This window comes from Panulirus ornatus, chromosome 25 (genome assembly GCF_036320965.1).
Source record: "Panulirus ornatus isolate Po-2019 chromosome 25, ASM3632096v1, whole genome shotgun sequence".
Lineage (NCBI taxonomy): Eukaryota > Metazoa > Arthropoda > Malacostraca > Decapoda > Palinuridae > Panulirus > Panulirus ornatus.
The window spans coordinates 14,571,574-14,594,116 of NC_092248.1; the positions used below are offsets into that span (position 1 = coordinate 14,571,574).

Here is a 22,543-nt window from a genome sequence, read left to right on the forward strand (position 1 = left end):
GATATCTTTACCAATACAATCCACCACAATTTTCTTTTATTACTTTCTAGGTAAGTTCAGCAAACTATCACTTATTTCTTGGTTGTACAGTTATTCTTATCTGAAATTTTTTCACTTCTTAAAATAGAATTATGTTAATGACTTTACTGAATTGATTTTAAAGATGTATCTTAGTATTCGCCACACCGATCTAATGATAGCATTAGGGCAAAAGAATTATTTTTTCCTTGTCTATAAATCTTTTCATATATCAAAGTCTGTTCAAAGATTGTAACTATGAGTGTTCTGAGGTTGGAGTTGTCTATGTCAAAGCAGTCGGTCAGTCAGTTCACCCCTCTGCTTGTAAGCAAGCATTCTCACTGGTTGTACCCATGTGCTCACAAGTACAATAATAAAGAGTTGTAATTTTGTATGAACTCCTTGCTTGATCTATATCATATGGTGGAGTGACCACTATTTATATACTGAGACTTCCTATGATGGTACTTCATGTTTTATAAGCTCCAGCTCATTTTATATTGGATATGCAGTCAAGCTATGGATGGAATGGAGGACCCAGTGGTTTTACAAGTATCAATGTTGCCGAATGAGACAGGAGCCGAGGCATGCTTCCTGCATAGCACAAGAAGAATGCTCAGGGTTTCTGAGGACTACTGTTAGCCTCTTCAGAAAACTTCATGTTAGAGGTGCAGGTTCAATGTATGTGGACAATCACCTTGTGAATCTTTTGAGCAATGTGTTAATGCACTTTGACAATTTGGCAAGTGTGATTTTGATAATATTACACCAGACCAGATTTTATGGGACCATATCATGTTTGTGTTTAGCGTACGGGACAACAAGGTTCATGATCATTTGCATCAGGAAGAAATATATCACTGGAATGTACCCCATAGATATGTTAGGCAACAGAAACAGCAAACACGCAGGAGAAGAGTTGAAATAATGAGCAGCTTCATTTGTGTGCTTACAGTATCTGGCCCTTGTATAGCACATCACTCTATCCCCTGCACAACTGACACCATTTGCTTTCAGGCCCTATAAACACTGAAAGCATCTTTCACTCCATCCTTCTTCCTTGTCTTTGTTTCTTTCTTTTCCTTGTCCTCTCCATTCCAACATGTATACACCCTTTTCAGCTCTCTGACAGATATTCCTCATACTACCACATCTCTGTTACCTTATTGATATTTTATGTTCCTGCTTGCTTCATTAGAAACTACTGATGGAGATGGGATGAGTGCTACTTTTACTGAGAGAGCATGAGATCTGGTTATACTCAGTCTTAACATTTTCCAAAAAATTTGCCGTTTTATTTGGTCAGGCTGTTTTAGTAGGAGATTCAGTATTTCTTAGCTAAGAACACTTCACTTATGAATGACTTAGCCAGTCTTTTGTCGACTCAGAATTTTTTTTTTAATGAAGCAGTTAAAAGTAATGAGTCTAACCTTGTATTTTAACACAGATCAAACAGCAACTCAAGTCTTTTGGCATTGAAACTCAAGACTTCGATGTGATCGATCATGCTTCATGTATTAAGCCAGAGGACTCTGACCTCAGAATTAACATTGATGAGGAGACATTAAAGAAAATTCTTGGTGATGCTGCAGACGGCTTCAAGAATGTTGCTTCACAGGTAAGTTTTATATCTCCAAACTCCAGTTTCTGCCCACCTTTCTCTCCAAAACCCCTCACGAATTCCATTTATTTTTTTTGCTGGATCCATAATTCCACCACTTCACACAGTGAAAATACTTGGGATCAAGGTAACATCTAACCTATCTTAGAAACCTCTCATTATGCAAACAGCTACAGTAAATTTGCTTCTTAAATGGTGAAATTTCTTTTCTTCTGAACACCTGCTTCATTTACAAAAAGGAATAACCCATCCTTTCATGTAGTATTTATGTGTCACATGGGGGGAGGGAATCTAGCTCTGCATACATAGTAGACAGTGTTGAGTCAAAAGCAGACCAAGTTATCAACCCACCACAGGTTTAACCTCGAAACTTGACCCACTTGCTGTACGTTGTAGTGTTAGTACATTTTCTGTCTTCTCTTGATATTACTCTTGTTCTTCCTGAAATCTGGCCTTAATCATGCCCCCACCTTTAGCTAGGCCCTTTAATATATACTCAGTAAGCTACAGCTCATAATTACTGTGTTGTTAGCAACTTAAGGTAAGGCATAACACCAGACACGAACATCACCATTCTAAACACCAACATCTGGTAAGGCTTGGTTTCCTGTGGCATTTTAGCTAAGTCTCTTCCTCACATATCAGCTTACTGCTTTATGTCTTCTATCTCTTTCTTGTATCTCCCTTGACGATGTGATCATTACACGAAAGAGCACTTAGGAACTTATCAAATTTCATTTTCTTCATGGTTATATTTATATTTATTTGTTATACTTTGTCGCTGTCTCATGCGTTAGCGAGGTAGCGCAAGGAAACAGTTGAAAGAATGGCCCAACCCACCCACATACACATGTATATACATACACGTCCACACACGCACATATACATACCTATACATCTCAACGTATACACATATATATACACACACAGACATATATATATACAAACATGTACATAATTCATACTGTCTGCCCTTATTCATTCCTGTCACCACCCCGCCACACATGAAATGAAAACCCCCCTCCCCCTGCATGTGCACGAGGGGGGACATATATATATATATATATATATATATATATATATATATATATATATATATATATATATATATACATTTTTTTTTGCTTTGTCGCTGTCTCCCACGTTTGCGAGGTAGCGCAAGGAAACAGACGAAAGAAATGGCCCAACCCACCCCCATACACATGTATATACATTCGTCCACACACGCAAATATACATACCTACACAGCTTTCCATGGTTTACCCCAGACGCTTCACATGCCCTGATTCAATCCACTGACAGCACGTCAACGCCGGTATACCACATCGATCCAATTCACTCTATTCCTTGCCCTCCTTTCACCCTCCTGCATGTTCAGGCCCCGATCACACAAAATCTTTTTCACTCCATCTTTCCACCTACAATTTGGTCTCCCACTTCTCCTCGTTCCCTCCACCTCCGACACATATATCCTCTTGGTCAATCTTTCCTCACTCATTCTCTCCATATGCCCAAACCATTTCAAAACACCCTCTTCTGCTCTCTCAACCACGCTCTTTTTATTTCCACACATCTCTCTTACCCTTACGTTACTTACTCGATCAAACCACGTCACACCACACATTGTCCTCAAACATCTCATTTCCAGCACATCCATCCTCCTGCGCACAACTCTATCCATAGCCCACGCCTCGCAACCATACAACATTGTTGGAACCACTATTCCTTCAAACATACCCATTTTTGCTTTCCGAGATAATGTTCTCGACTTCCACACATTCTTCAAGGCTCCCAGGATTTTCGCCCCCTCCCCCACCCTATGATCCACTTCCACTTCCATGGTTCCATCCGCTGCCAAATCCACTCCCAGATCTCTAAAACACTTTACTTCCTCCAGTTTTTCTCCATTCAAACTTACCTCCCAATTGACTTGACCCTCAACCCTACTGTACCTAATAACCTTGCTCTTATTCACATTTACTCTTACATATATATATATATATATATATATATATATATATATATATATATATATATATATATATATATATATATACCTCGCAAACGCGGGAGACAGCGACAAAGTATAAAAAAAAAATATATATATATATATATATATATATATATATATATATATATATATATATATATATATATATATATATATATATAAAGTGTTTTGGGAGCAGCTGAATGAGTGTGTTAGTGGTTTTATATATATATCTTTTCTTTCATACTATTCGCCATTTCCTGCATTAGCGAGGTAGCGTTAAGAACAGAGGACTGGGCCTTAGAGGGAATATCCTCACCTGACCCCCTTCTCTGTTTCTTCTTTAGGAAAATTAAAAAAAAACGAGAGGGAAGGATTTCCAGCCCCCCGCTCCCTTCCCTTTTAGTCGCTATCTACGACACGCAGGGAATACGTGGGAAGTATTCTCTCTCCCCTATCCCCAGGGATATATATATCTATAGGTGTTTGCTTTGAAGAATGTATGTGAGAAATACTTAGAAAAGCAAATGGATTTTTATGTAGCATTTATGGATCTGGAGAAGGCATATGATAGAGTTGATAGAGATGCTCTGTGGAAGGTATTAAGAATATATGGTGTGGGAGGCAAGTTGTTAGAAGCAGTGAAAAGTTTTTATCGAGGATGTAAGGCATGTGTATGTGTAGGAAGAGAGGAAAGTGATTGGTTCTCAGTGAATGTAGGTTTGCGGCAGGGGTGTGTGATGTCTCCATGGTTGTTTAATTTGTTTATGGATGGGGTTGTTAGGGAGGTGAATGCAAGAGTTTTGGAAAGAGGGGCAAGTATGAAGTCTGTTGGGGAGAAGAGAGCTTGGGAAGTGAGTCAGTTGTTGTTCGCTGATGATACAGCGCTGGTGGCTGATTCATGTGAGAAACTGCAGAAGCTGGTGACTGAGTTTGGTAAAGTGTGTGAAAGAAGAAAGTTAAGAGTAAATGTGAATAAGAGCAAGGTAACTAGGTACAGTAGGGTTGAGGGTCAACTCAATTGGGAGGTAAGTTTGAATGGAGCAAAACTGGAGGAAGTAAAGTGTTTTAGATATCTGGGAGTGGATCTGGCAGCGGATGGAACCATGGAAGCGGAAGTGGATCATAGGGTGGGGGAGGGGGCGAAAATCCTGGGGGCCTTGAAGAATGTGTGGAAGTCGAGAACATTATCTTGGAAAGCAAAAATGGGTATGTTTGAAGGAATAGTGGTTCCAACAATGTTGTATGGTTGCGAGGCGTGGGCTATGGATAGAGTTGTGCGCAGGAGGATGGATGTGCTGGAAATGAGATGTTTAAGGACAATGTGTGGTGTGAGGTGGTTTGATCGAGTAAGTAACGTAAGGGTAAGAGAGATGTGTGGAAATAAAAAGAGCGTGGTTGAGAGAGCAGAAGAGGGTGTTTTGAAATGGTTTGGGCACATGGAGAAAACGAGTGAGGAAAGATTGATCAAGAGGATATATGTGTCGGAGGTGGAGGGAACGAGGAGAAGAGGGAGACCAAATTGGAGGTGGAAAGATGGAGTGAAAAAGATTTTGTGTGATCGGGGCCTGAACATGCAGGAGGGTGAAAGGAGGGCAAGGAATAGAGTGAATTGGATCGATGTGGTATACCGGGGTTGACGTGCTATCAGTGGATTGAATGAGGGCATGTGAAGCGTCTGTGGTAAACCATGGAAAGCTGTGTAGTTGTGTATATTTGCGTGTGTGGACGTATGTATATACATGTGTATGGGGGTGGGTTGGGCCATTTCTTTCGTCTGTTTCCTTGCGCTACCTCGCAAACGCGGGAGACAGCGACAAAAAAAAATATATTTTTTTTTTTTTTTTTTTTTCATACTATTCGCCATTTCCCGCGTTTGCGAGGTAGCGTTAAGAACAGAGGACTGGGCCTTAGAGGGAAAATCCTCACCTGGCCCCCTTCTCTGTTCCTCCTTTTGGAAAATTAAAAAAAAAAAAAAAAAACGAGAGGGGAGGATTTCCAGCCACCTGCTCCCTCCCCTTTTAGTAGCCTTCTACGACACGCAGGGAATACGTGGGAAGTATTCTTTCTCCCCTATCCCCAGGGATATATATATATATATATATATATATATATATATATATATATATATATATATATATATATATATATATTATTTATTTTTTTTATTATACTTTGTCGCTGTCTCCCGCGTTTGCGAGGTAGCGCAAGGAAACAGACGAAAGAAATGGCCCACCCCCCCCCATACACATGTATATACATACGTCCACACACGCAAATATACATACCTACACAGCTTTCCATGGTTTACCCCAGACGCTTCACATGCCCTGCTTCAATCCACTGACAGCACGTCAACCCCGGTATACCACATCGCTCCAATTCACTCTATTCCTTGCCCTCCTTTCACCCTCCTGCATGTTCAGGCCCCGATCACACAAAATCTTTTTCACTCCATCTTTCCACCTCCAATTTGGTCTCCCTCTTCTCCTTGTTCCCTCCACCTCCGACACATATATCCTCTTGGTCAATCTTTCCTCACTCATCCTCTCCATGTGCCCAAACCACTTCAAAACACCCTCCTCTGCTCTCTCAACCATGCTCTTTTTATTTCCACACATCTCTCTTACCCTTACGTTACTCACTCGATCAAACCACCTCACACCACACATTGTCCTCAAACATCTCATTTCCAGCACATCCATCCTCCTGCGCACAACTCTATCCATAGCCCACGCCTCGCAACCATACAACATTGTTGGAACCACTATTCCTTCAAACATACCCATTTTTGCTTTCCGAGATAATGTTCTCGACTTCCACACATTCTTCAAGGCCCCCAGGATTTTCGCCCCCTCCCCCACCCTATGATCCACTTCCGCTTCCATGGTTCCATCCGCTGCCAGATCCACTCCCAGATATCTAAAACACTTTACTTCCTCCAGTTTTTCTCCATTCAAACTCACCTCCCAATTGACTTGACCCTCAACCCTACTGTACCTAATAACCTTGCTCTTATTCACATTTACTCTTAACTTTCTTCTTCCACACACTTTTCCAAACTCAGTCACCAGCTTCTGCAGTTTCTCACATGAATCAGCCACCAGCGCTGTATCATCAGCGAACAACAACTGACTCACTTCCCAAGCTCTCTCCTCCCCAACAGACTTCATACTTGCCCCTCTTTCCAAAACTCTTGCATTCACCTCCCTAACAACCCCATCCATAAACAAATTAAACAACCATGGAGACATCACACACCCCTGCCGCAAACCTACATTCACTGAGAACCAATCACTTTCCTCTCTTCCTACACGTACACATGCCTTACATCCTCGATAAAAACTTTTCACTGCTTCTAACAACTTGCCTCCCACACCATATATTCTTAATACCTTCCACAGAGCATCTCTATCAACTCTATCGTATGCCTTCTCCAGATCCATAAATGCTACATACAAATCCATTTGCTTTTCTAAGTATTTCTCACATACATTCTTCAAAGCAAACACCTGATCCACACATCCTCTACCACTTCTGAAACCACACTGCTCTTCCCCAATCTGATGCTCTGTACATGCCTTCACCCTCTCAATCAATACTCTCCCATATAATTTAACAGGAATACAACAAACTTATACCTCTGTAATTTGAGCACTCACTCTTATCCCCTTTGCCTTTGTACAATGGCACTATGCACGCATTCCGCCAATCCTCAGGCACCTCACCATGAGTCATACATACATTAAATAACCTTACCAACCAGTCAACAATACAGTCACCCCCTTTTTTAATAAATTCCACTGCAATACCATCCAAACCTGCTGCCTTGCCGGCTTTCATCTTCCGCAAAGCTTTTACTACCTCTTCTCTGTTTACCAAATCATTTTCCCTAACCCTCTCACTTTGCACACCACCTCGACCAAAACACCCTATATCTGCCACTCTATCATCAAACACATTCAACAAACCTTCAAAATACTCACTCCATCTCCTTCTCACATCACCACTACTTGTTATCACCTCCCCATTTGCGCCCTTCACTGAAGTTCCCATTTGCTCCCTTGTCTTACGCACTTTATTTACCTCCTTCCAGAACATCTTTTTATTCTCCCTAAAATTTAATGATACTCTCTCACCCCAACTCTCATTTGCCCTTTTTTTCACCTCTTGCACCTTTCTCTTGACCTCCTGTCTCTTTCTTTTATACATCTCCCACTCAATTGCATTTTTTCCCTGCAAAAATCGTCCAAATGCCTCTCTCTTCTCTTTCACTAATAATCTTACTTCTTCATCCCACCACTCACTACCCTTTCTAATCAACCCATCTCCCACTCTTCTCATGCCACAAGCATCTTTTGCGCAATCCATCACTGATTCCCTAAGTACATCCCATTCCTCCCCCACTCCCCTTACTTCCATTTCTTTCATACTATTCGCCATTTCCCGCGTCAGCAATGTAGCCCTAAGAACAGAGGACTGGGCCTCCGAGGGAACATCCTCACCTGGCCCCACCCTCTGTTCCTTCTTTTGGAGAATATAAGAAAAACGAGAGGGGAGGATTTCCAGCCTCCCACTCCCTTCCCTTTTAGTCGTCTTCTATGACACGCAAGGAATACGTGGGAAGTATTCTTTCTCCCCTATCCCCAGATATATATTTATTTATTTGCTTTGTCACTGTCTCCTGCACCTGCGAGGTAGCGCAAGGAAACAGACGAAAGAAATGGCCCAACCCACCCCCACACACATGCACACACACACACGTCCACACATGCAAACATACACACCCACACATCCCAACGTACACACATATATACACACACAGACACACACATATACACACATGCACACAATTCACACTGTCTGCCCCTAATCACCCCCATCGCCACCCCGCCACACACGGAATAACATCCCCCTCCCCCCTCATGTGTGCAAGGCAGCGCCAGGAAAAGACAACAAAGGCCCCATTCGCTCACACTCAGTCTCCAGCTGTCATGCAATAATGCCCGAAACCACAGCTCCCTTTCCACATCCAGGTCCCACAGAACTTTCCATGGTTTACCCCAGACGCTTCACATGCCCTGATTCAATCCATTGACAGCACGTCGACCCCGGTATACCACATCGATCCAATGCACTCTATTCCTTGCCCGCCTTTCACCCTCATGCATGTTCAGGCCCCGATCACTCAAAATCTTTTTCACTCCATCTTTCCACCTCCAATTTGGTCTCCCACTTCTCCTCGTTCCCTCCACCTACGACACATATATCCTCTTGGTCAATCTTTCCTCACTCATTCTCTCCATGTGCCCAAACCATTTCAAAACACCCTCTTCTGCTCTCTCAACCACGCTCTTCTTATTTCCACACATCTCTCTTACCCTTACATTACTTACTTGATCAAACCACCTCACACCACATATTGTCCTCAAACATCTCATTTCCAGCACATCCACCCTTCTGCGCACAACTCTATCCATAGCCCACGCCTTGCAACCATACAATATTGTTGGAACCACTATTCCTTCAAACATACCCATTATTGCCTTCCGAGATAATGTTCTCGACTTCCACACATTCTTCAAGGCTCCCAGGATTTTCGCCCCCTCCCCCACCCTATGATTCACTTCCGCTTCCATGGTTCCATCCGCTGCCAGATCCACTCCCAGATATCTAAAACACTTTACTTCCTCCAGTTTTCCTCCATTCAAACATACCTCCCAATAAATAAAGGCAGACAGTGTGAATTGTGTGCATGGGTATATATGTATGTGTCTGTGTGTGTATATATATGTGTACATTGAGATGTATAGGTATGTATATTTGCGTGTGTGGACATGTATGTATATACATTGTGTATGGGGGTGGGTTGGGCCATTTCTTTCGTCTGTTTCCTTGCGCTACCTCACAAACGCGGGAGACAGCGACAAAGCAAAATGAATAAATATAAATAAATATATATATATATATATATTATTATTATATTATTTTTATTTTATTATACTTTGTCGCTGTCTCCCGCGTTTGCGAGGTAGCGCAAGGAAACAGACGAAAAAAATGGCCCAACCCCCCCATACACATGTATATACATACGTCCACACACGCAAATATACATACCTACACAGCTTTCCATGGTTTACCCCAGACGCTTCACATGCCTTGATTCAATCCACTGACAGCACGTCAACCCCGGTATACCACATCGCTCCAATTCACTCTATTCCTTGCCCTCCTTTCACCCTCTTGCATGTTCAGGCCCCGATCACACAAAATCTTTTTCACTCCATCTTTCCACCTCCAATTTGGTCTCCCTCTTCTCCTTGTTCCCTCCACCTCCGACACATATATTCTCTTGGTCAATCTTTCCTCACTCATCCTCTCCATGTGCCCAAACCACTTCAAAACACCCTCTTCTGCTCTCTCAACCACGCTCTTTTTATTTTATATATATATATATATATATATATATATATATATATATATATATATATATATATATATATATATATATATATATATTGGTTCTCAGTGAATGTAGGTTTGCAGCAGGGGTGTGTGATGTCTCCATGGTTGTTTAATTTGTTTATGGATGGGGTTGTTAGGGAGGTGAATGCAAGAGTTTTGGAAAGAGGGGCAAGTATGCAGTCTGTTAGGGATGAGAGAGCTTGGGAAGTGAGTCAGTTGTTGTTCACTGATGATACAGCACTGGTGGCTGATTCATGTGAGAAACTGCAGAAGCTGGTGACTGAGTTTGGTAAAGTGTGTGAAAGAAGTAAGTTAAGAGTAAATGTGAATAAGAGCAAGGTTATTAGGTGCAGTAGGGTTGAGGGTCAAGTTAATTGGGAGGTAAGTTTGAATGGAGAAAAACTGGAGGAAGTAAAGTGTTTTAGATATCTGGGAGTGGATCTGGCAGTGGATGGAACCATGGAAGCGGAAGTGAATCATAGGGTGGGGAAGGGGCGAAAATCCTGGGAGCCTTGAAGAATGTTTGGAAGTCGAGAACATGATCTCGGAAAGCAAAAATGGGTATGTTTGAAGGAATAGTGGTTCCAAAAATGTTGCATGGTTTCGAGGCGTGGGCTATGGATAGATTAGTGTGCAGGAGGGTGGATGTGCTGGAAATGAGATGTTTGAGGACAATATGTGGTGTGATATGGTTTGATCGAGTAAGTAATGTAAGGGTAAGAGAGATGTGTGGAAATAAAAAGAGTATGGTTGAGAGAGCAGAAGAGGGTGTCTTGAAATGGTTTGGTCTCATGGAGAGAATGAGTGAGGAAAGATTGACTTATGGTTGAGAGAGCAGAAGAGGGTGTCTTGAAATGGTTTGGTCTCATGGAGAGAATGAGTGAGGAAAGATTGACAAAGAGGGTATATGTGTCAGAGGTGGAGGGAACAAGAAGTGGGAGACCAAATTGGAGGTGGAAGAATGGAGTGAAAAAGATTTTGAGCGATTGGGGCCTGAACACGCAGGAGGGTGAAAGGCTTACATGGAATAGAATGAATTGGAACTATGTGGTATACCAGGGTCGACGTGCTGTCATTGGATTGAACCAGGGCATATGAAGCGTCTGGGGTAAACCATGGAAAGTTTTTGGCCTGGATGTGGGAAGGGAGCTGTGGTTTTGGTGCATTATACATGACAGCTAGAGACAGTGTGAACGAATGTGGCCTTTGTTGTCTTTTCCTAGCACTACCTTGTGTGGGTGCAGAGGGAGGGGGTTGTCATTTCATGTGTGGCGGGGTGTCGAAGAGAATGAATAAGGGCAGCAAGTATGAATTATGTACATGTGTATTTATGTATATATGTCTTTGTATGTATATATATGTATACGTTGAAATGTATAGGTATGTATATGTGCGCGTGTGGACGTGTATGTATATACATTTGTATGTGGGTGGGTTGGGCCATTCTTTCATCTGTTTCCTTGCCCTACCTCACTAACGCGGGAGACAGCGACAAAGTATAATAAATAATGAATATGAGAAATGAAATACATCACACAAATGGGTAATTATTGGAAATTTATTTCCAAGTAGCTTAAAGCTGCTGCAGTTTTCATGTCGTGTTGCAATCTCTTGTAACTACATTTTGTTTGATATTTGTAAATCACCATTCTGTATTTACATCCACTGTTTTAAAATCATTAGCTTTAAATGTGTTCCACCTCCCTTTGTGAAAATAATTCAGCACTGTTTAAGGTAATAGATAACTGTACAACGACACCATTTTGAGGATATGAAATACAGTGTCGTGACTCATAACTCTTGCAAGATTATTTACATTTTGTGCTTGGCCATTAATATCACTGTTACTGCGTGCATAATCAACGCTCTCCTATACTGCTGTGACTTGAGTATTATTGCTACCACCTCCTAACAGCACCTGTAAATGGTGTTTGTTAATATTTAGTCAAAGTAATTTGAAAATGGTGCCTTTTCAGCTGATGACATTCTTCCAGGTGGCAGATGGTGCAAGTGACTTTGCTTCCACTGTGTTTGATGTGACTCGACGTTTGGGTGCCTCAACTGATGGTTCCTCAGACCCTAATGCTGCCATCAGCATCACTTCCGATGCAGAGCTCATCCAGTAAATGACCATGTCTTTTGTGGATGCATATGCAGGAGGATGAGCAGTAGTGAAACAGCTGAGAGATAAACTATTGTGAAGGTGGAGTGAGACAGAACAGTGTCTAAGAAGGGAAGTGTTATACAGTAATCAAAAAAAGAAGGATGGTGTTTAAGACAAGAATTAAGAAAATGAAGAAAACAGGTTAATGCATGAAATTGATAAGAAAAGACAGCAAAGGATACATCATTCATGGAAAAGATATATGATAGCTTGGTGAAGTAAAGGGAATTGGTATTGGAAATTGGTAAAACCATCATAGGTTTCTTGGTGCCTTTATCTTATTCAGGTTTGTCTTATCATTGCTTTTTGCTTTTTAGTGTTTTATAGTAGTAAAAATACATATATTTAAACATTATAATTTTAATGGAAAGTTCACAGTGCCTTCAAGTGTGGTTGGTAAATTTCAGTAGAATTTAGAAATGTTAACACTTTTGGTAGGATATCATGTGATTTCTATCAGAATTTTTTTGAATATATGTTGTATAATTCCTAATGTAATTTGGCTTGAGATGTGTGGAATGCATGGGCCTAGTCTGATTTGTGGAGGTGAGTCCTCCAAAGTCCATGGCATGTAAACAACAGGTAATATGCATTTAATGAGCATGTAAGCTGTTTATGCTTTTTGTTAAAAGATAAAGACCTAGTAATTTATGGTAAACACATAAAACTGGTGTCATTTCAGGAATGTCTTGAAGTAACTAATCCCATGCATGCCTAAATGGGGTGGAGTTCGGTGGATTTGATTTGAAATTATAATTAATGATGTACCATAATTTGTGATTTACAGTAACTTGGTAAATGACAAATTTTATACCGTTTGTCATTCCCACCTTAGAAATGTAGCATTAAGAGTAGTAGGTTGAACAAAAAAGAAAGCAAAGTTAGAATGGAAATGTACTCAGCATTGGGGATGGTGGGTGGTGTAAGCTATGCAATATATGTATATATATATATATATATATATATATATATATATATATATATATATATATATATATATATATATATATTATTTTTTTATATTTTTTTTATTATACTTTGTCGCTGTCTCCCGCGTTTGCGAGGTAGCGCAAGGAAACAGACGAAAGAAATGGCCCAACCCCCCCCCATACACATGTATATACGTACATCCACACACGCAAATATACATACCTACACAGCTTTCCATGGTTTACCCCAGACGCTTCACATGCCTTGATTCAATCCACTGACAGCACGTCAACCCCGGTATACCACATCGCTCCAATTCACTCTATTCCTTGCCCTCCTTTCACCCTCCTGCATGTTCAGGCCCCGATCACACAAAATCTTTTTCACTCCATCTTTCCACCTCCAATTTGGTCTCCCTCTTCTCCTCGTTCCCTCCACCTCCAACACATATATCCTCTTGGTCAATCTTTCCTCACTCATTCTCTCCATGTGCCCAAACCACTTCAAAACACCCTCTTCTGCTCTCTCAACCACGCTCTTTTTATTTCCACACATCTCTCTTACCCTTACGTTACTCACTCGATCAAACCACCTCACACCACACATTGTCCTCAAACATCTCATTTCCAGCACATCCATCCTCCTGCGCACAACTCTATCCATAGCCCACGCCTCGCAACCATACAACATTGTTGGAACCACTATTCCTTCAAACATACCCATTTTTGCTTTCCGAGATAATGTTCTTGACTTCCACACATTCTTCAAGGCCCCCAGAATTTTCGCCCCCTCCCCCACCCTATGATCCACTTCCGCTTCCATGGTTCCATCCTCTGCCAGATCCACTCCCAGATATCTAAAACACTTCACTTCCTCCAGTTTTTCTCCATTCAAACTCACCTCCCGATTGACTTGACCCTCAACCCTACTGTACCTAATAACCTTGCTCTTATTCACATTTACTCTTAACTTTCTTCTTCCACACACTTTACCAAACTCAGTCACCAGCTTCTGCAGTTTCTCACATGAATCAGCCACCAGCGCTGTATCATCAGCGAACAACAACTGACTCACTTCCCAAGCTCTCTCATCCCCAACAGACTTCATACTTGCCCCTCTTTCCAAAACTCTTGCATTTACCTCCCTAACAACCTTATCCATAAACAAATTAAACAGCCATGGAGACATCACACACCCCTGCTGCAAACCTACATTCACTGAGAACCAATCACTTCCCTCTCTTCCTACACGTACACATGCCTTACATCCTCGATAAAAACTTTTCACTGCTTCTAACAACTTTCCTCCCACACCATATAGTCTTAATACTTTCCACAGAGCATCTCTATCAACTCTATCATATGCCTTCTCCAGATCCATAAATGCTACATACAAATCCATTTGCTTTTCTAAGTATTTCTCACATACATTCTTCAAAGCAAACACCTGATCCACACATCCTCTACCACTTCTGAAACCACACTGCTCTTCCCCAATCTGATGCTCTGTACATGCCTTCACCCTCTCAATCAATACCCTCCCATATAATTTACCAGGAATACTCAACAAACTTATACCTCTGTAATTTGAGCACTCACTCTTATCCCCTTTGCCTTTGTACAATGGCACTATGCACGCATTCCGCCAATCCTCAGGCACCTCACCATATATATATACATATATATATACATACACATACATACGCACATATACACACACACACACATATACATATATATACATATGAAAAATGTAAGAAACAATTTAGAAAACTGAAACTTCTAGCTTGAAATGAAATGAAAAAATGAATGTCACATAATGGTTCAACCTCTGGCTATGAAAAAGGGAAATGTATAATTTATTTACACAAGCGTCAATAGCAGTTCTCATCAATTTAACCACTGTATCAATAAGCTTCAATGTCTAAGCTACATTTTTTCCAGTTTCACTATTATATTGTCAAAGCACCATGTAAGAAAACTATCACTCCAGTAACACAACTATAAGCATTTACTTCCCCTTTAAAAAAGTTTTGGGGAAGTCTGTCTCGATACACTGCGGGACACTCTACCACCTGGCGAGGTTTGTGTTGCAATGGTTCTTGATTCACAGACGTAGTAGCATCAATTAAGGCAGCCCTGGTGGATGAACTGCATTGTACCAGCACATCTCTATATCCATGTTGTTGTTCTCGGGCGACATGTTGTTGTTCAGGTGGTTCACGTGGGCGTGGTAGGTGGCGTGGGAGGAGCGGGAAGACGGCTGCTTCTGCTGGCGGTGGTGGGCGTGGTGAGCGGAGAGGGGCGGGGTGGTGGGCGTGTTGGTGGCCGAGGTGACGTAGTGTGGCATCTGGGCCTCCACGTCCTGCACTAGTACCTCACACAGGTCCTCCCCTCCTTGGTCTCTTTCTAAAGGCTCTTGCAGCCCAGTGGTGTGCTACTTCCAGCTCAACTACCTCGTATCCTCAGCGGTGACTGGAAGTACAACTGCCTGTGGCTCAAACGTCGAAGCGCCAACGTGCTTATATATATATATATATATATATATATATATTTTTTTTTTGCTTTGTTGCTGTCTCCCACGTTTGCAAGGTAGCGCAAGGAAACAGACGAAAGAAATGGCCCAACCCACCCCACGCACGCAAATATACATACCTACACAGCTTTCCATGGTTTACCCCAGACGCTTCACATGCCTTGATTCAATCCACTGACAGCACGTCAACCCCGGTATACCACATTGCTCCAATTCATTCTATTCCTTGCCCTCCTTTCACCCTCCTGCATGTTCAGGCCCCGATCACACAGAATCTTTTTCACTCCATCTTTCCACCTCCAATTTGGTCTCCCTCTTCTCCTCGTTCCCTCCACCTCCGACACGTATAGCCTCTTGGTCAATCTTTCCTCACTCATTCTCTCCATGTGACCAAACCATTTCAAAACACCCTCTTCTGCTCTCTCAACCACGCTCTTTTTATTTCCACACATCTCTCTTACCCTTACGTTACTTACTCAATCAAACCACCTCACACCACACATTGTCCTCAAACATCTCATTTCCAGCACATCCATCCTCCTGCGCACAACTCTATCCATAGTCCACGCCTCGCAACCATACAACATTGTTGGAACCACTATTCCTTCAAACATACCCATTTTTGCTTTCCGAGATAATGTTCTCGACTTCCACACATTCTTTAAAGCTCCCAGAATTTTCGCCCCCTCCCCCACCCTATGATCCACTTCCGCTTCCATGGTTCCATCCGCTGCCAGATCCACTCCCAGATATCTAAAACACTTCACTTCCTCCAGTTTTTCTCCATTCAAACTCACCTCCCAATTGACTTGACCCTCAACCCTACTGTACCTAATAACCTTGCTCTTATTCACATTTACTCTTAACTTTCTTCTTTCACACACTTTACCAAACTCAGTCACCAGCTTCTGCAGTTTCTCACATGAATCAGCCACCAGCGCTGTATCATCAGCGAACAACAACTGACTCACTTCCCAAGCTCTCTCATCCCCAACAGACTTCATACTTGCCCCTCTTTCCAAAACTCTTGCATTCACCTCCCTAACAACCCCATCCATATATATATATATATATATATATATATATATATATATATATATATATATATATATATATATATATATATGTATATATATATATTCTTTCTTTCATACTATTTGCTATTTCCCGCATTAGCGAGGTAGCGTTAAGAAGAGAGGAATGGGCCTTTGAGGGAATATCCTCACCTGGCCCCCTTCTCTGTTCGTTCTTTTTGAAAAAAAAAAAAAAAGCGAGAGGGGAGGATTTCCAGCCCTCCACTCCCTGCCCTTTTAGTCGCCTTCAACGACGCGCAGGGAATACATGGGAAGTATTCTTTCTCCCCTATTCCCAGGGATAAAATACATATTTTTTTTTCTTTTAGACTATTCGCCATTTCCCACATTAGCGAGGTAGAGTTAAGAACAGAGGACTGGGCCTTTTTTGGAATATCCTCACCTGGCCCCCTCTGTTCCTTTTTTTGGGGGAAAAAAAAAAAGAAGAGGGGAGGATTTCCAGCCCCCCGCTCCCTCCCCTTTTAGTCGCCTTCTACGACACGCAGGGAGTACGTAGGAAGTATTCTTAATCCCCTATCCCCAGGGATTAAAAGACTGAGTACAGAATGGAAAAAGGTGAGAACAATGGAAGTAAGGGGAGTGGGGGAGGAATGGGATGTATTTAGGGAATCAGTGATGGATTGCGCAAAAGATGCTTGTGGCATGAGAAGAGTGGGAGGTGGGTTGATTAGAAAGGGTAGTGAGTGGTGGGATGAATAAGTAAGATTATTAGTGAAAGAGAAGAGAGGCATTTGGACGATTTTTGCAGGGAAAAAATGCAATTGAGTGGGAGATGTATAAAAGAAAGAGACAGGAGGTCAAGAGAAAGGTGCAAGAGGTGAAAAAGAGGGCAAATGAGAGTTGGGGTGATAGAGTATCATTAAATTTTAGGGAGAATAAAAAGATGTTCTGGAAGGAGGTAAATAAAGTGCGTAAGACAAGGGAGCAAATGGGAACTTCAGTGAAGGGCACAAATGGGGAGGTGATAACAAGTAGTGGTGATGTGAGAAGGAGATGGAGTGAGTATTTTGAAGGTTTGTTGAATGTGTTTGATGATAGAGTGGCAGATATAGGGTGTTTGGTCGAGGTGGTGTGCAAAGTGAGAGGGTTAGGGAAAATGATTTGGTAAACAGAGAAGAGGTAGTAAAAGCTTTGCGGAAGATGAAAGCCGGCAAGGCAGCAGGTTTGGATGGTATTGCAGTGGAATTTATTAAAAAAGGGGGTGACTGTATTGTTGACTGGTTGGTAAGGTTATTTAATGTATGTATGACTCATGGTGAGGTGCCTGAGGATTGGCGGAATGCGTGCATAGTGCCATTGTACAAAGGCAAAGGGGATAAGAGTGAGTGCTCAAATTACAGAGGTGTAAGTTTGTTGAGTATTCCTGGTAAATTATATGGGAGGGTATTGATTGAGAGGGTGAAGGCATGTACAGAGCATCAGATTGGGGAAGAGCAGTGTGGTTTCAAAAGTGGTAGAGGATGTGTGGATCAGGTGTTTGCTTTGAAGAATGTATGTGAGAAATACTTAGAAAAGCAAATGGATTTGTATGTAGCATTTATGGATCTGGAGAAGGCATATGATAGAGTTGATAGAGATGCTCTGTGGAAGGTATTAAGAATATATGGTGTGGGAGGCAAGTTGTTAGAAGCGGTGAAAAGTTTTTATCGAGGATGTAAGGCATGTGTACGTGTAGGAAGAGAGGAAAGTGATTGGTTCTCAGTGAATGTAGGTTTGCGGCAGGGGTGAGTGATGTCTCCATGGTTGTTTAATTTGTTTATGGATGGGGTTGTTAGGGAGGTGAATGCAAGAGTTTTGGAAAGAGGGGCAAGTATGAAGTCTGTTGTGGATGAGAGAGCTTGGGAAGTGAGTCAGTTGTTGTTCGCTGATGATACAGCGCTGGTGGCTGATTCATGTGAGAAACTGCAGAAGCTGGTGACTGAGTTTGGTAAAGTGTGTGAAAGAAGAAAGTTAAGAGTAAATGTGAATAAGAGCAAGGTTATTAGGTACAGTAGGGTTGAGGGTCAAGGCAAGTGGGAGGTAAGTTTGAATGGAGAAAAACTGGAGGAAGTAAAGCGTTTTAGATATCTGGGAGTGGATCTGGCAGCGGATGGAACCATGGAAGCGGAAGTGGATCATAGGGTGGGGGAGGGGGCGAAAATCCTGGGAGCCTTGAAGAATGTGTGGAAGTCGAGAACATTATCTCGGAAAGCAAAAATGGGTATGTTTGAAGGAATAGTGGTTCCAACAATGTTGTATGGTTGCGAGGCGTGGGCTATGGATAGAGTTGTGCGCAGGAGGGTGGATGTGCTGGAAATGAGATGTCTGAGGACAATGTGTGGTGTGAGGTGGTTTGATTGAGTAAGTAACGTAAGGGTAAGAGAGATGTGTGGAAATAAAAAGAGCGTGGTTGAGAGAGCAGAAGAGGGTGTTTTGAAATGGTTTAGGCACATGGAGAGAATGAGTGAGGAAAGATTGACCAAGAGGATATATGTGTCGGAGGTGGAGGGAACGAGAAGTGGGAGACCAAATTGGAGGTGGAAAGATGGAGTGAAAAAGATTTTGTGTGATCGGGGCCTGAACATGCAGGAGGGTGAAAGGAGGGCAAGGAATAGAGTGAATTGGATCGATGTGGTATACCGGGGTTGACGTGCTGTCAGTGGATTGAATCAGGGCATGTGAAGCGTCTGGGGTAAACCATGGAAAGTTGTGTGGGGCCTGGATGTGGAAAGGGAGGTGTGGTTTCGGGCATTATTGCGTGACAGCTGGAGACTGAGTGTGAACGAATGGGGCCTTTGTTGTCTTTTCCTAGTGCTACCTCGCACACATGAGGGGGGAGGGGGATGGTATTCCATGTGTGGCGAGGTGGCGATGGGAATGAATAGGGGCAGACAGTGCGAATTGTGTGCATGGGTATATATGTGTGTGTCTGTGTGTGTATATATATGTGTACATTAAGATGTATAGGTATGTATATTTGCGTGTGTGGGCGTGTGTGTGTGTACATTGTGTATGGGGGTGCGTTGGGCCATTTCTTTCGTCTGTTTCCTTGCGCTACCTCGCAGATGCGGGAGACAGCGACAAAGCAAAATAAATAAATAAAAAATAAATAAATATATTTTGAATTATAATTTTGTTCATTTTATAATCTGTTGTATAAGTAACTTAAGTTTGTGATTGATATCTTTGGATTTAATGAAAAATGTTTAACAAGTGGGTAGGATTTTACAGTATCTCTATGAATTGGGTTTAGGATGCAAGTTGTTTGATTCTTATGATAATTAGCTTTGATGTGTACAGTACACTTGAGTTTAGATAAAATTTGTTTCTATATTTGTTTACAAATAGTGCTTGTAGTAATCATTCTGACTTGGGTTGATACCAGGACTGTTAAAAATATATTTATGGAAATGGTGAAGAGCTTGTAGATTTATGTGCTGAAAAAGGACTGGGAATACCTGGTTTAAAAAGAGAGATATATATATAAGTATACATATGTAAGTAGGAGAGATGGCCAGAGAGCATCATTGGATTACATGTTAATTGATAAGCACGCGAAAGAGAGACTATTGGATGTTAATGTGCTGAGAGGTGCAGCTGGAGGGATGTCTGATCATTAACTTGTGGAGGCGAAGGTGAAGATTTGTAGAGGTTTTCAGAAAAGAAAAGAGAATGTTGGGGTGAAAAGAGTGGTGAGAGTAAGTGAGCTTGGGAAGGAGACCTGTGTGAGGAAGTACCAGGAGAGGCTGAGTACAGAATGGAAAAAGGTGAGAACTAAGGACGTAAGGGGAGTTGGGGGAGGAATGGGATGTATTTAGGGAAGCAGTGATGGCTTGCGCAAAAGATGCTTGTGGCATGAGAAGCATGGGAGGTGGTTTTATTAGAAAGGGTAGTGAGTGGTGGGATGAAGAAGTAAGATTATTAGTGAAAGAGAAGAGAGAGGCATTTGGACGATTTTTTTAGGGAAATAATGCAAATGAGTGGGAAATGTATAAAAAAAGAGGCAGGAGGTCAAGAGAAAGGTGCAAGAGGTGAAAAAGAGGGCAAATGAGAGATGGGGTGAGAGAGTATCATTAAATTTTAGGGAGACTAAAAAGATGTTTTGGAAGGAGGTAAATAAAGTGCATAAGACAAGGGAACAAATGGGAACTTCAGTGAAGGGGGCTAATGAGGAGGTGATAACAAGTAGTGGTGATGTGAGAAGGAGATGGAGTGAGTATTTTGAAGGTTTATTGAATGTGTTTGATGGTAGAGTGGCAGATATAGGGTGTTTTGGTCGAGGTGGTGTGCAAAGTGAGAGGGTTAGGGAGAATGATTTGGTAAACAGAGAAGAGGTAGTAAAAGCTTTGTGGAAGATGAAAGCTGGCAAGGCAATGGGTTTGGATGGTATTGCAGCGGAATTTATTAAAAAAGGGGGTGACTGTATTATTGACTGGTTGGTAAGGTTATTTAATGTATGTATGACTCATGGTGAGGTGCCTGAGGATTGGCAGAATGCTTGCATAGTGCCATTGTACAAAGGCAAAGGGGATGAAAGTGAGTGCTCAAATTACAGAGGTGTAAGTTTGTTGAGTATTCCTGGTAAATTATATGGGAGGGTATTGATTGAGAGGGTGAAGGCATGTACAGAGCATCAGATCGGGGAAGAGCAGTGTGGTTTCAGAAGTGGTAGAGGATGTGTGGATCAGGTGTTTGCTGTGAAGAATGTATGTGAGAAATACTTAGAAAAGCAAATGGATTTATATGTAGCATTGATGGATCTGGAGAAGTTATGATGGAGTTGATAGAGATGCTCTGTGGAAGGTATTAAGAATATGTGGTGTGGGAGGCAAGTTGTTAGAAGCAGTGAAAAGTTTTTATTGAGGATGTAAGGCATGTGTACATGTAGGAAGAGAGGAAAGTGATTGGTTCTAAGTGAATGTAGGTTTGCGACAGGGGTGTGTGATATCTCCATGGTTATTTAATTTGTTTTTGGATGGGGTTGTTAGGGAGGTGAATGCAAGAGTTTTGGAAAGAGGGGCAAGTATGCAGTCTGTTGTGTATGAGAGAGCTTGGAAAGTGAGTCAGTTGTTGTTCGCTGATGATACAGCACTGGTGGCTGATTCATGTGAGAAACTGCAGAATCTTGTGACTGAGTTTGGTAAAGTGTGTGAAAGAAGATAGCTGAGAGTAAATGTGAATAAGAGCAAGGTTATTAGGTGCAGTAGGGTTGAGGGACAAGTCAATTGAGAGGTAACTTTGAATGGAGAAAAACTGGAGGAAGTGAAGTGTTTCTGATATCTGGGATTGGATTTAGCAGCGGATGGAACCATGTAAGTGGAAGTGAATCATAGGGTGGGGGAGGGGGCAAAAATTCTGGGAGCCTTGAAGAATGTGTGGAAGTCGAGAACATTATCTCGGAAAGCAAAAATGGGTATGTGTGAAGGAATAGTGGTTCCAACAATGTTGTATGGTTGCGAGGCGTGGGCTATGGATAGAGTTGTGCGCAGGAGGGTGGATGTGCTGGAAATGAGATGTTTGAGGACAATATGTGGTGTGAGGTTGTTTGATCGAGTAAGTAATAATAGGGTAAGAGAGATGTGTGGAAATAAAAAGAGCGTGGTTGAGAGAACAGAAGAGGGTGTTTTGAAATGGTTTGGTCACATGGAGAGAATGAGTGAGGAAAGATTGACCAAGAGGATATATATGTCGGAGGTGGAGGGAACGAGGAGAAGTGCGAGACCAAATTGGAGGTGGAAAAGTGGAGT

General features: G+C 41.9%; 1 protein-coding gene across 7 annotated transcripts in view; it reads left to right on the forward strand.

The window, feature by feature from the left end:
* LOC139757302 (apolipoprotein D-like) overlaps window positions 1–13,069 on the forward strand; it is a 64,637-nt gene extending 51,568 nt beyond the window's left edge. For 3 of the 7 annotated variants that reach the window (XM_071677689.1, XM_071677688.1, XM_071677685.1), the window contains exons 5-6: window positions 1,466–1,636; window positions 12,089–13,069. In XM_071677689.1, coding sequence (XP_071533790.1) covers window positions 1,466–1,636; window positions 12,089–12,220 — 303 coding nt within the window. In that variant the 3' untranslated portion in view covers window positions 12,221–13,069. Of the gene's footprint in view, window positions 1–1,465; window positions 1,637–12,070 lie in introns of all 7 variants that reach the window. The other 4 variants (XM_071677687.1, XM_071677683.1, XM_071677684.1 and 1 more) reach the window with 2 other exon arrangements.
* The last annotated feature ends 9,474 nt before the right edge of the window (window positions 13,070–22,543 follow it).